Source organism: Crassostrea angulata, chromosome 8, assembly GCF_025612915.1.
Source record: "Crassostrea angulata isolate pt1a10 chromosome 8, ASM2561291v2, whole genome shotgun sequence".
NCBI lineage: Eukaryota > Metazoa > Mollusca > Bivalvia > Ostreida > Ostreidae > Magallana > Magallana angulata.
The window spans coordinates 53,444,685-53,458,814 of record NC_069118.1 but is presented as its reverse complement, the minus strand read 5'-3'; the positions used below and the strand labels follow the sequence as shown (position 1 = coordinate 53,458,814).

The 14,130-nt window shown below is 32.8% G+C and overlaps 1 protein-coding gene across 1 annotated transcript; it reads right to left on the bottom strand.

Annotated features, from left to right (window-relative positions):
* Positions 1-2,941: 2,941 nt before the first annotated feature.
* LOC128159522 (ras-like GTP-binding protein Rho1) lies at positions 2,942-13,212 on the bottom strand. Its single transcript, XM_052822641.1, has 3 exons — positions 13,057-13,212; positions 10,475-10,858; positions 2,942-3,490 (listed from the first exon to the last, which is right to left on the bottom strand). The coding sequence occupies exons 1-3, from the start codon at positions 13,210-13,212 to the stop codon at positions 3,083-3,085; spliced, it is 948 nt and encodes a 315-aa protein (XP_052678601.1). The 3' UTR covers positions 2,942-3,082.
* Positions 13,213-14,130: the final 918 nt, after the last annotated feature.

The following is a 14,130-nucleotide window of genomic DNA, read 5'->3' as shown; positions in this document are numbered from 1 at the left end:
ATGGTCATTGGCGAGAATTGGTCGTAAATTAGCCGGTAGATTTTTGTATCATTGTATATTGTTTACCCTTGATGTGGATATTCTACGTAAAGTTAAGATCTATGTTGAACTGCAAACTCTTATGAAGCATATAATCATGGATTTGTTTTTTAATTTTTCCTTGTTTTGTTTCCAAAATATTGGAATCACTTCATCAGTTGTATTGCAATACTTTGACAAAGATTCTTCCCCATTCGTTGGAATTCATTAGCTTGAAAAGCATGTATAACACGTACTTAATGCTTGAATAACTATTGTACATAACCATTTTATCATAACTTTTTATATGTTATAAATAAATTATAAATAAATTTCACATATATTCATTGTAGATTTCGCTAGCTTACGTAAACCGTATCGTCACCCTTTCTGTTCGTTTCTTTGTCCGTCCGTCTGTTATAAAACGCACAATTTTTCTTCTTTTCCTTAGAAATCGTGTCATATATCTTGTGCGCATTCTTGGGTAAACGGAAATCTAAATTGTTATGTATAAACAGTCCTTATTGAAGAGTAGATTACAGCTGTGAAAATAATGTTATTGTCCTCTACAAAAATTTAGATTATTGGGAATCAAAATTTTGTACATGACATACTAGTAAAAACTGTGTAGATTCAATCCAAACTGTAACGCTTGCAATTGATCAAAAAATTGTCTCAAAAAATTAAGGTCGCAAAGGTAAACATAGGAATATTTTTTATTAATTTCTTTCAAAAATTGATTCCACAACAAATAAAGGGGCTTTAAAACCATCCTTAACTGGCAGTACTAGCTGCATTAAAGAGATGCGGACTCACGTGCACACAAATGAGGAATGTACTACCAGTATATATGCAAGAAATCTGGCTGTCGATTCTAGATTCCGGACCCCCTACCCTGTAAAATTGAAATTTCTTTAAATTACATTATAAAAATAACAAAAATATGCCTCGGACCACCCCTGGTAAACTGAAATAGCCGTCGGACCCCCCCCCCCCGGAAAATGTTTCTGGATTCGCGCATGTTTATGTATATATAGCATAGATTTGAAATTGTTCGAACTGTGACTCCAGAACTTAAAGTTGAATTTTGGTGTCTAAAATACGACTGGCAGAAAGTTTTCATCAGGTCACAACAAAACTGTATTTTAATACAAATGCCAGATACCAAAATATCTTTGACTGTAATAGAACCATTAACATAATGAAACCAACGCTTAGGGACGTTTTGAATTCGTTTAGACTTTTTAAATAAAATTTATTGTTTTTAAAGATTTTATTAATATTTGTTCTAATTGACATAATTTCAAAACATTTTTAAGATTAATGTACATATTATATTTTGACAAAAGAAGATGTGTGGATAAGGCGTGTAAAATGCCCATACGCGGTCGGACAGGCTACTGAAAAATGAAAGTATCAATAAATCTGATGGTTTTTTTTTAATCATTTAAAACAATATATATTTAACGAATCATTGATTTGTAACCTATAGGCATGTTCAATACTTGGAATATGGTGACTCAAACAGGCGTATACGTATCAAAACCTGCAAATATTGTCATTTTTTAGAACCTCAAGGCATTTTCTTTTATAGAGCGGGTCTGTGCTCCATATTTTTCTAATAGTCTAATTAAGGTCTATTGGAAAACAAACCGATTTCAATCAACAGAAACGTGGAGAGATGACCCACTATACATTAAAAATATCATTTTGTATCCCAACAACTGAACGTATTGAAAAAAATAATACAAGTCTGGTAGTTCGTGACCTTAGTCACACATAATATTTAAAAAGCCCACTTTGTTGTGTCAGAAATAACTCAGTGGTTAGAGTACCTGGCATAAGCTAACCTTATATATCTAGGGTTTTTATGTTATGGGTTCTATACCACCAAAATTTCCGACAACATTTTTTTTCTTATTTTTTGTTAAATATATTAAAAACTGACTATAGTTATAAATTTTGCTTTCGAAAGTTGTATTATAATATATTTGAATAGATTTTAAAATTGGGGAAAAATAAATTTAAAATTGTATTTCACTACTAAACCGAATGGGCATTTGCACCATCTTATTCCCCCATCTTCCATTGATTATATCTTCATCAAAATGATTTTTTTCTTTCCCAACACTGGCGTCGGAAGCAAATTGAAAGTGGGGGGGGGGGGGGGGGGGGCTAGAAAAATCCTCACAAATATTTCCCAAAATCATGAAAATCCTAATCCGTGGGGGTGGGGGGGGGGGGGTGGGGGGGGGGGGGAGAGTAGTTGGCCTATCCAAAAACATTTTTTTTTCTCCCCCAAATCATGAAATTCCTAATCCGTGGGGGGGGGGGGGGGGGGTCGGCCTATTACTCCAACCTTATCAATCTTTCACGGTTAATTTAGGGACAACTATTCTTCCGGCGATAAAAAGTGGGGGGGGGGGGGGCTAAACCCTCTATAATGCTATGTGCCTAATGGATAGGTCTACATTTGCAAAAAAAGTGGGGGGGCTAAGCCCCCCCTAGCCCCCCGGTTCCGACGCCTATGCCCAAAATTGTTACTTAACATCGTAACGCAATGGGTTTGAGCGTAAATGAGGCTAGATAGTAAAGAAATTAATTTATAACCATGATATCTGTTTATAATTGTTAATTGTGATTTATTTAGCTATGAATATTATTAAGTAAAGAAAAATCCAAATATCTTATCTTTAAGATTTTGGGTTTTTCCCTTATTTTTATATTATCGAGCTCTTCTTCTAAAGAAGATCAAAACAGTCTGAAAATGGCCACGGCCATTGAACCCTCTTAACAACGAATCTGTAAGACATGCTGGGGCGTTTATAATTTTAACCTTTGCAAAACTTTTATAACACATCTTTTGGTCAAATATTGTAAAATTTGAAAATTAATAACAGTAAAAGTATTTTAATTAAAATAATCCTTTTATTTGCATGAATATTGACAGGTGTCCCATTTCACCTCAAGTTTCTTTTTAGACAAGCACAAATCTCATATCAGATTTTCAACAATTAAGACAAATTTATTTGGCACAAAAAGACAATATCCTTTCTTAACATTGTCACTGCAATAGACACTCATTCTTCGTTGTATTCTTGCCTCGTAGAGCCGCCCGACTGGCTGTTTCAAACAGTCCTCTTACTCCCTCCTTCGTTTTAGCCGAACACTCAGTGTAGGCGAGAGCATTGATTTTTTCGGCCATCGCCTTTCCATCTTCTAACTTGACTGGTTCTTGTTCTTTTTGTGAGCGTTCGACATTTCTGGTGTCTTTTTTGTTTCCAATTAAAATCATGGGGGTATTTGGACAATAGAGTTTAACTTCCGGTACCCATTTTTCTGAGATATTTGCTAAACTCTCAGTGTTGTCGATGGAGTAACAGAGAAGAATGACGTCTGCGTTGGGGTACGAGAGAAGGCGAAGTCTGTCGTATTCTCTTTTCCCTGATGTATCCCATAATGCCAACTCAACCTGTAATTCAAAAGTCAAACCTGTTTTAGAAACTCACATTTGTTTGTACATGTATAATGTAGTTTGTTTAGGTGATATGGATTCAAAACAACAAACACTATATCGATATGATCCTAGAGTTCGGACCACACTCAGTAAATTCATCTTAAATATATAGAAAATTGAGGGATTTCATTTAATAAAGGAATATACAATATGACATCAATTCAAAAAGAAGGCATTGAAGAGATATTTCTTTCAATTAAAAAAGGAGTTTAAACCTTAAGCTGTATTCACAAATTTAATTTTTAAATAAATTTGTGGAAAGACACTGAGATAAACATAGGAAAACTTTACATGACCATTTCCCTGTTTGCTACATTTCTTCGTGATATTTTATCAAATAACATCAATTCCTATGTTTCCTAACATCTGCACACTTGATCATCGGTGATTCCCCTACGACATGTCAAGCACATAAATCGTAATATTTCCCTAGATATAAAATAGTTAACATAATTGCAAAAATACTAAGAAATCGCAACATCTCCTAAGATTTAATATCGCTCACACAACATCCACAAAATACTTCATCTCTTTTGCATCTCTCAGATCTCTTCTTATTTGAAGGGTCGAGATATTAGTATCTAAATATCACTTTGAATTTATGTTATTTTAAAATGTTTATATATATATATATATATATATATATATATATATATATATATATATATATATATATATATATATATATATATATATATATATATATATATATATCTTAATGCCAAAATATTTTTATCTGATTAAGTATTGTCCCAAAAAAACAAAAAAAATCATAAAATCAATGTATTGTTTAACAAGGTGTTACACCTTTCTTTTATTTATATTGAATTTCGATTTCAGTACAAGCGTACAGTTCATGGACCCATCCTGCTGTATTTGGCGATTTCAAGCCTAGTCCTGGCTAATCAATGCTTCCCCACTTTAATTACGGTTCTTTCTGTATCTAAAGGTTATTTTCTGTGTGAGTTATTTATTTTGCGGAATCTTACTGTGTTACATTTACTTCCTCAATCTATGTGCTATAAGCAACGGGTGGCTAATCGGATGATCTTGAAAAAATGCGACTTCCTTAGGAGGAAGACATGATATGCAGTGAATCATCCCCGATAAGTTACTAACCAACCTTAAAGAGGCTTACAAACACATTTTTAGTTTGTTTGGATTCTTAAATATCTAAGTTATATATTTATTGCATTGACGTGTAAAAATTATGATTTGTTTCTTTAATAAATTGTCTGTTACTGTTCATGGGGGACCAATGTTCGTGGCTTTTGTGGGTAACCCATGCCTACAAATTTACATATCTACGAACCTAAACACAATCATTTGTTTCATATTTATTAAAATTATCCCCATTTAAACTGCCAACAAAATTTTGTTCCCACGAACAGGGACAAGTTTGACCACTCACGAACATTGACCCCAAAGAATAAAAATGATTCCACAGTATTATTAGATGAAACGTATCACTCAAAGTTTTCTCTGCCGAAAAAACCTTACTATGAAGATTATAACTTAAAACACGCAGGAATTAAAAAAAAAATTGATTAATTGTGTAAAGCATTTAATAAAGGGACCAATCAATAAAGGTCGTAAATAATCATCATGAAGACAAAACATAAAACAATTGGTCCATGGTCCATGGTCAAAAAGGGAATTGGAGACTAACATCATTTGAGAGCAATAACGATAAAATTAACTATTGCCGATTTTTTTTGCTTGTCAAGAAAATATCGTATATGTTTGTCCCCCCCCCCCCATTAAAAAACGATGTTACGTGTTTGTAGCATATTTCAATAATAAAAAAAAAGTTCAAGACAACAAATATCAAGTTTTGAACTCTTATTAATAAAAAGCCAATCAGTGTAATACATTGCATGAGATGGTTTTGGATTTAATAGCAAAGGTCACCTACGGAATTCAAAAGCAACATCTAACCAAACAAACCCCAAAATAACAAAGAAATTATTTATAGGCCATATGTTTTACATGTAATAAATCAACATTTGATTCAGACCATTCTTAGTTTAAAGTGTTAAAGTCCGAATCACCTCTAATCACAGTTATTAGAACGTCCAATAATTGGCTTCTATGAAATTTGTTAAACAGAAAAGAATTTCAAAACAACCATAACCTTTTTCCCCTCGATTTGGACGTTTGTTGTGTAGTTTTCAAATAGTTCCGAGAACTGGTGTCCGCTGAAAACAGTGAGGAGACAGGATTTACCACAAGAACTATCTCCTACTACCACTAACTTCTTTCTAATGGTTGCCATATCTCAGTAAATTCTGCAAAACAATATCCAAAATTCATTGGAATGTTAAATCACGCAGATATACTAGGTTCAAGTATAAGGAATTTACTAAAAAGTTCAACCGTTTTACTATGTATGAATACGTAAACTGTTTTGCGATCATAAGAAGTTTGTAGTTACCACGACGTTTATTGAAGAAAATTGTTTTAAACAGTGCCACGACAACAAACTACAATAAAAATTGTTTTGATTTAAATACATATTTCTGTTTGCAGATCCTATTGGTTATACAAATTATCATATTGATAGAACACCAGCACATATTGGAAATAGGCTTACAAGCTCAAGAATAGATTTACTCCTTGCTTGTCAAGTCTATCAACATGACAAGTGACGGAGAGCCTTGTCATTTTGTCAAATATTAGTAGATATGGATTAGATACATCCATTTACATGATACGTACAATCATGTATCTTTAAGTTGTTAAACTGTAGCGGTTTATCTAAGCTCCACTCTATAATTAAGTTTTGAGTTTGTACTTAAAATTTATCAGTTGACTCTAAACAATGGTATGAGCTTTTTGATCTATTCAACGCCTGTAATAATAATAAATAACAATTTATTCAGATCTTTTTTTTTAATGTGAGTTTATTAATAGTTTTTACTCTTACCTTCTTCTACACAAATGGCAATCGAACGTTAGCCTTTTATCGTCACCAACACTTTAACACGGAAACGAAGCAAGCGAAGCGATCGTATCGACAAGAAGCCAGTATTCGACGGAAGCACGCGTCTAAAGGATGCCAAGCAACCCTAGATTCATATTATCTATGAAACCGTATCATTTCATCAGTAATGAAGAAATTTGAATCAGAATGGGAAAAAACCACAAACTATCATTATGCTTCCATGTGTCAAAATTCAAAAGTATAGTAATTTAAATATAAAATGTGTTTACAATATTTTAAGAAATTTAGAAATAATGTATGACTAGTTGTTGACATAGGATGTATTTCTAACGAATATTAAAGATAAACTGAACATTTTTCCAGAATACTTTGCATCTGCTGGAAAATCGTTGGCCTTTACATTTTCTTTAGAGATGAGACATCTTAAACTAAGGGAAAAAACTGTAAAAGTAGGGCAGTGTTGTAAGATCCTTTAAACAAAACTCTGCACTTTTTCGAATATTTTTAACAACGCCTTGTATAGTGCTGATTTAAAACTCTTAAAACAGTAACGTTTCGCTAGCAATGGACACCCAGGATTGAAGCAAACTTCACTATAGTGATAAATAGAACGCATCTTTAAATACGTTTGTCTCAAAAACTACAGCTTTAAGAAAAAAGACATCTCAATTCATTGATTTTGATACCGTATAGCCTTTTTATCTAAGTTTGTTTCTTTTATTACTTAGGAATTGTTCATTCAGATGTTTTTTTAAGCTCTCCTCAATGAATGAGCTAATTCCCCCTATGTTCGACGTCAATCCATCTGTTTGCATTAAAAATTTGGTTCCTAAACTTGTCATTTTTAACTTTTGTTTTTAGACATACAAGTTCCTGATTGAAGATAAACCCTGATCACATTTATTTCTAAATGAGAGTAAAGAAAAAGGAGGAGAGAGCATACTTTGTTTTGTTAACTTTGACTAAATATTTTACCTTTACAATCATAATTTTTCATCTCTGCCGTACAGACTCCAAAAATTTTGTTCTTAGATCTACAGTACAATAATTTGATTCAAATTTGCAAAGATCATGATACAGCAAGACTTTTAAAAGAATAATGGGTCACACCAATTTTTTCCGAATTCGACATAAGAAAATAAGCTAACAGCTTCTCATTTTAGCTCACCTGAGCTGAAAGCTCAAGTGAGCTATTCTGATCACATTTTGTCCGTCGTCCGTCCGTCCGTCTGTCTGTCCGTCTGTCTGTCTGTCCGTCTGTAAACTCAACCAAATTTGGCACAAAGCATCCTTATGGGAGGGCGAATATAAATTGCAGAAATAAAAGTCCGATCTGTATTCAAAGCGGAAAAAACCTTGAAACTGTAGAAAAAGGGGGGTGCATTTTTAAAAATCTTCTTCTCAAGAACTACTGAGTCCAATTCAACGTAGTTTAGCGTAAATTATCCTTATGGGAAGGAAAATATAAATTGCAAAAATTAAATGATAATTTTGTTTCAAATCTGAGTTATTACGAAAATAATAATAAAGGAAAGGCGCGTTTCAATCAGTTTAATAGCTTCGGGACCGGTATCGGGTAAAATGGGTAGGCAAGACTTGGCCTGGGCAAAACAAAAGATTGGCAGTTATTAATCTGCCAATCTTATTAAAATTTCAGGATATTTGATGGACCTGTATATTTGTATTCGCTGTAAATATTGCTGCAAAATAATGCGTATTTGGAATTGACGATTGCCGACCTGCCCCGGCTTTTATTTTGCCACGGCCCGGGTTAGCATACCCATTTTACCAAGACTCGTATTCGATACTTCTAAAACGAGGTTCTTTGTTTAAAGCAGCCATGACCTTATACGAAAAAGGGTCGATATGACTATGATGAATTTGCTTGTTGTGCAACAGTTCGCGTATGAAGGGAAATTTTGAAACATGCAAAATATATTGGTGCCGATTTTGTGAAGTAAATTGAGGCTAAATATTTCAATGCGTTGGCAGTTTTCACACATGACGTTGGTGTTAGCTTGTTCTGATTTTCGTTTCGTTTTTATTATTTATGCTTTGTAACCTGGGAACTATCGTCTGTATTTCGTGATTTTTACGTATCAAATCAAACAGAGACTTCGGTAAATCAAACAGTTAACTGTTTACCTGCGCAAATGAAGCAAAATCTGATGTATCAAAAAAGTACTGAAATACAATTCATTCTATCGGTAACTCGGCATTATCCATTGCGTAATGGTAGATTAATGCAATAGGTTTTGTTAAGATGCTCGGCATTTTCTCGAGTTAATTCAGTTTAAATAGAGTTTGATACCGCTGACGGAAATATGTAGGTATATATACAGGTATATATATGTATATGATTCATTTCGAAAAAATAAATTGTGTTCTTTATTTGTTATAGTGCATGTTTCTTGTGTTTAATTGTTTACAATTTCTATTTACTAACCATATTTCAGTGTTAAGCTTCGAATTATAAGCAAGATACAGAGATTTGCTCACAATTCTATGTTTGTACACAGATCTTAAAAACTAAAGATTAAAAAAGTAAAAAAATTGTCAATATTTATAAAGAAAATTTTCAAAGTCTGTTTTTCAAGAAACCAACTTTAACAACTTATTGTATTGTAAACTTCACCTTTTTTCGTCATTATTACTCCTATTGTACATGTGATCCTTGACTGTGTTTGTGTACATTTGTATAAACTGATTTTGAACCTCAAATACCAGTGAACTGGTCTTGAGTGAATAAAAGAATTGAAAATCTTAGGCCATTCTTTTTTTCCATTTCAATACTGAATAGGAAATACCAAGTTAAAAATCTTAAGCTGAATGTAATAAACTCATGTGAACAAAATATGACTCAAACCTAGGCGAACTGTGAGCTCTGTATCTTGCTTATAATTCTACGATTGACGCTGAAATTTTGGTTGAACATTAGAAATTCTATATGAATTAGAGTATGTTAAATACTTGTACAAACAAAATAAAAGAATGATATTCTGTATATACCTACTCTCTGGGGCCCCCTCTTTATACAATAAATCATGTGAAATCTACATCAATTTTGATAGTTTTTCAGACACGAGTAAATAAAAACGACATCTTTAAAACAGTTTCGATAGTTCTGACACATTTCTGTTGCGGGAATAAAGTAATTATTGCTATTCCTAAGAAAATATCACAACGGAAAATTATCCTGGTTTGTACGCGAGGTAAATAACAGTCAATTGATTTATAATGGAGAAGACAAATTAAATTTTTGAATGTTTTTAATTTGAGGAATTGAGCACATTGAGGTACAATTTTCTTTTTCACATCTATACATGTAGGATTTTTAAAATAAAAAACAATAACTATTATATATTTTTTTGAAAATACAATAACTAATAAGTAGTTGATGAAAAAAATGTACCTATATGCTCTCATATATTTCGATCGCTTTACAAAGTGTGTGTGTGAGGGGGGGGGGGGGTGGGGGGGGGTGGGGGGGGGCAGAACGAACATATAGGGAATTGGAAGTTAACAACTTAACAGTGTACCCCTACCAAATGTTTAGTTTTATATCTTGCGTGGGATTTTCTTATTCTGGTAAAAAATAGTATTTCATGAAGGTACAATGTCAAAGATTACGTGTATGCAAAAATAAGTGTAAAATTCGAATACTTTACACTATCTATTTTTTGTTATTCTACCGAGGGACCATATGACACAATATCATTTGAACGCCCATTGTTGCTCAGGTGAGCGATGTGGCCCCATGGGCCTCTTGTTTTAATTCAAAATTTACAAAGATACAATGTGTGATTTGACTATGCAAGCATTCTGATACACAAATAGATAAAAGATTCGTTTATTTTTCATAATATCCAACCTCATTAATTTTACTTTCCAACATAAGAAGTTAGAAATTAACAATATACAAAAAGTTCAATAATCTCCAAACACATGTAGTCCTAAAACAATAAACACTTCTTTTCTTTCTTTCCTTTCTTGACTTGAAGAGCCGCCCTTGCGGCCGTCTCAAAAACCTCCTTCACCCCCTCCTTCGTTTTAGCCGAGCACTCAATGTAAGCAAAAGCTTGGATTTCTTTGGCCATCGCCTGACCCTCTTGTGATGTGACCGGTTCCCGTTTCATTTCATGGAGTCGCTTTATTTCATTGGGGTCGTTTCTTGTGTCTTTCTTGATGCCTACCAGAACAATGGGAGCATTGGGACAGAAGTTCTTGGTTTCTGGTGCCCATTTTGCTGCAGTATTTTCTAAAGTACTAGGGCTATTTATAGAGAAGCATATAAGTACGACGTCTGTATCCGGATAGTACATTGAACGCAATCTGTCGTAGTCTTCCTGTCCCGGAGTATCCTGTACTGTTAACTCAATCTGCAACTCAAATGTCAACATTATTTAGTTTTAATTATGACGAAATTAAACATACATACATTACACACATATATATATATATATATATATATATATATATATATATATATATATATATATATATATATATGTGTGTGTGTGTGTGTGTGTGTGTGTGTGTGTGTGTGTGTGTGCCGGTAAATCCTAAGAGAGTGAAAGGTGTTTTCACACAGTATGAACAATTAAAATATTCAATAGAAACTTTGGAACTGTACATTTCTTTTTTTTATTATATATATATATATATATATATATATATATATATATATATATATATATATATATATATATATATATATATATATATAGTCATAATGCAAAGGAAAGAACCTACATCATCTCAGTTGCAAAGGCAAATGCATATTAGACCATGCCTTGTAATTAAAATCCAAAACGTGCTCAACCCAGACATGGACAAGAAGGACAATAAATTATCAACAACAACTAAAAAAAGACAGTCTTTATTATAAGTATTTGTGATAGATAAAGATGTCACAAAAATCTTATAGAGCCCCAGACCTGATTAGTCGAATTTTCTGGTATTTCAAAACAATTATGACATTTGATGAGACTGATGAATGTTAGATCCCTACTTCACTGTTGTCCTTGTAAGACAAAGGCTGTCTTTTAGCCTGTCTTCAGGTTCAACAAATCAATTGTTGCCCAAAACCCAGACAATAACCGTTTTGTTATACCCTAAGTACCTTACAGATGTACCGTACAGTAAGCATGCATTTCAAGTAGAATCTAGCCATTCATGTGGCACTTGAGTCCTTTGGCTGTTTTGGTTCCACGAGATCCAACAATTATTAATTGGCTAGTTCTGCTGATATCGGACGACTTTTGATTAGCTATGACGTAGTGGCCTATTAATTTTGATGTTGGACCGAAATACTAATCAACATCACAACTCTGAAATAGGCTGAAGAACATATATAAGGGTATGACAATATGTATTATGAATTTTCATGGCGAAGAATCTACATCCATTGTTGTTTTGTATTACTTTTTTTTTATTAAGGGATGTTCGAGGAGGTGTACCCGGTGAAAGACTAAAGAAGTATATTGAGAGCAAGCTGCAGGATCCTTCTCAGAGGGCTTTGTCAACTGTTCTACAGAAGGATCCTGTCATTTTTTTGAATTCTTGTAAAACAATGTAGCTGTTTCCAGACACCGTGTTGTTCAATGAGGAAGTAGCAAGATTTTACAAACACTCTAAGTGCATGTTTCTATTATCTTTATACAGTTTGAGCTCTAGAGAGAGTGGTTTCATTGGCTAAATAAATTGTCGTCTATTGCCTGCATGCATGGCCTTATAGAGAGTGGTTCAATATCTGCATTGGTTCTAGAGTTGATCAATGCCTGTAATGAAGCTGGAGATTGTCGTTGAATACCTGCATTGGCTTTATAGAATGAGTAATCGAATGTATGCACGTTCTCCTGAGTCTGCATGCTGTAGAATCACGGGGTCCCTTTACACACAATCATGGAATGCTTGCATTGGCTCTTCTATCAAATGATATTCAAGCATTCCACATTCATTCATTTTATGAGTTTTTTAAAAAATTCTGTATTTTTTTCGGCAAAGTCAAAAAGTCAATTGCATTATCACCAGTAGCATGTGCATTTGTGATAAAAATAATAGCTTCTCTCAATAAGAATAAAAAATAAAAGATATGTAATTGATATTTCATCAACGTTTTCGTAGATATGTGAATTGAGAGATTTTGTGAATATGTAAATTTAACCTTAATGTGTGTATTAGGCCAGATTTGTGATTGTTACCATTTTTCATTCTAAATCGACAAAATATTACTCACTTTGATAGTAGATGCCAGTGTTTATGTAATTCAACATAAATGAAGTGTAGACTCAATTACGTTAAAGGGGCATGGTCACGATTTTGGTCAAAAATTATTTTTCCGATTTTGATACTTATATGCTTTAGAAAGGCATTTTGAATAGGCAACAGAAATTTAAGTGTCACTTGTTGAGTTATAAGTGAGTTACAAGGCTTGAAATTCTTCGATGTGTAAACAAAGCGTTTGTTTACATTTTAAACGTTGTAAGTATTAAAAAAAATATAAATAGAATTTGACCAAAATCGTGACCATGCCCCTTTAAAGTTTTGTAATAAAAGAATACCGAGGATCTCTTACCTGCTTTCCATCAACTTCATAGTCAGTTACATATTTTTCTAGCAAAGGATTACTGTAGCTTTCTGGAAACTCGTCTTTGCTGAAGACCATGAAGAGACAGGTTTTACCACAAGCACCATCTCCAACTAAAATGCACTTCTTTTTTATGTCTGCCATTTTTCAACAAATTCTTGAAATATTTGTACGGAAAAACAATAACTAAAGATAGGAGGTTAAGCATCAAATACACATCAAACGATTTTATAATCATATATATCATTATAATCATAACGTAGATAAATTAGAGAATAACCTTACTCTACACTCATGAAAATCACTTGTATGTAAAAAAAAGAAAGTTAAAAGTATGAATACATGCATTTAATAGCAACAAACATCCATTAAAATTGAAAGGTGATAAAATTTTAAAAGTGATTTAGGAGACATTGGGAGAAATTTAGCATTCCTATAATTTTTTCTGAATCTTACTGACTTTATAGAACAGAAATCAATTCTCATACAGCCAAGGAGGTATTGCCACTGCTGCTCAAACATCATGTTATTATTTAAACTATGTTTACTGTCCCTCAAAAGTGAAAAAACAGTTTTTCATTCTTCTAATATTGATTAATGTTTCATATGATTCATAATGTTTCATATGAATATACTTTTATCTATCAACCAAGTACCCTTAGAGTTACATACAACAATATGTGTACATGTAAAGGGCCAAGGTAAAATATTAAAGACGTGATTGCAATGTTATAACTCTTCCTCCAGAAATTAAAGTGTTCGGTAGTTTTCAAGAACTCTGAACGATCTGTCACATCTTGTAAGTTTGTTTTACCTGCCACTTAAGATTTCATGACAATATAAAGAAGCGATGATTGCAATGAAAATTTATATATTTTTTTCTGCAATGTTGCTTCCTTAATATCCCGAATGAATCTTCAAAGAAGGCATTTTATTGTTTAAATGAAGGGAGTGAGATTTGAAGGACATATACAGAATCCTTATTATTGGGTTTAATGGGTGTTTTTAAAAACGTTTGTTTGAATATTTTGTATTTTGTACAAATTATATTATTTAGATTAA

Coding starts and splice junctions, on each gene's coding strand:
- LOC128159522 (XM_052822641.1), bottom strand. CDS start 13,212: ATGGCAGACATAAAAAAGAAGTGCATTTTAGTTGGAGATGGTGCTTGT. Junction 10,859..13,056: donor ATGAAGTTGATGGAAAGCAG/GTAAGAGATCCT, acceptor TTTGAGTTGCAG/ATTGAGTTAACAGTACAGGA. Junction 3,491..10,474: donor CCGCAAGGGCGGCTCTTCAA/GTCAAGAAAGGA, acceptor TTTGAATTACAG/GTTGAGTTGGCATTATGGGA.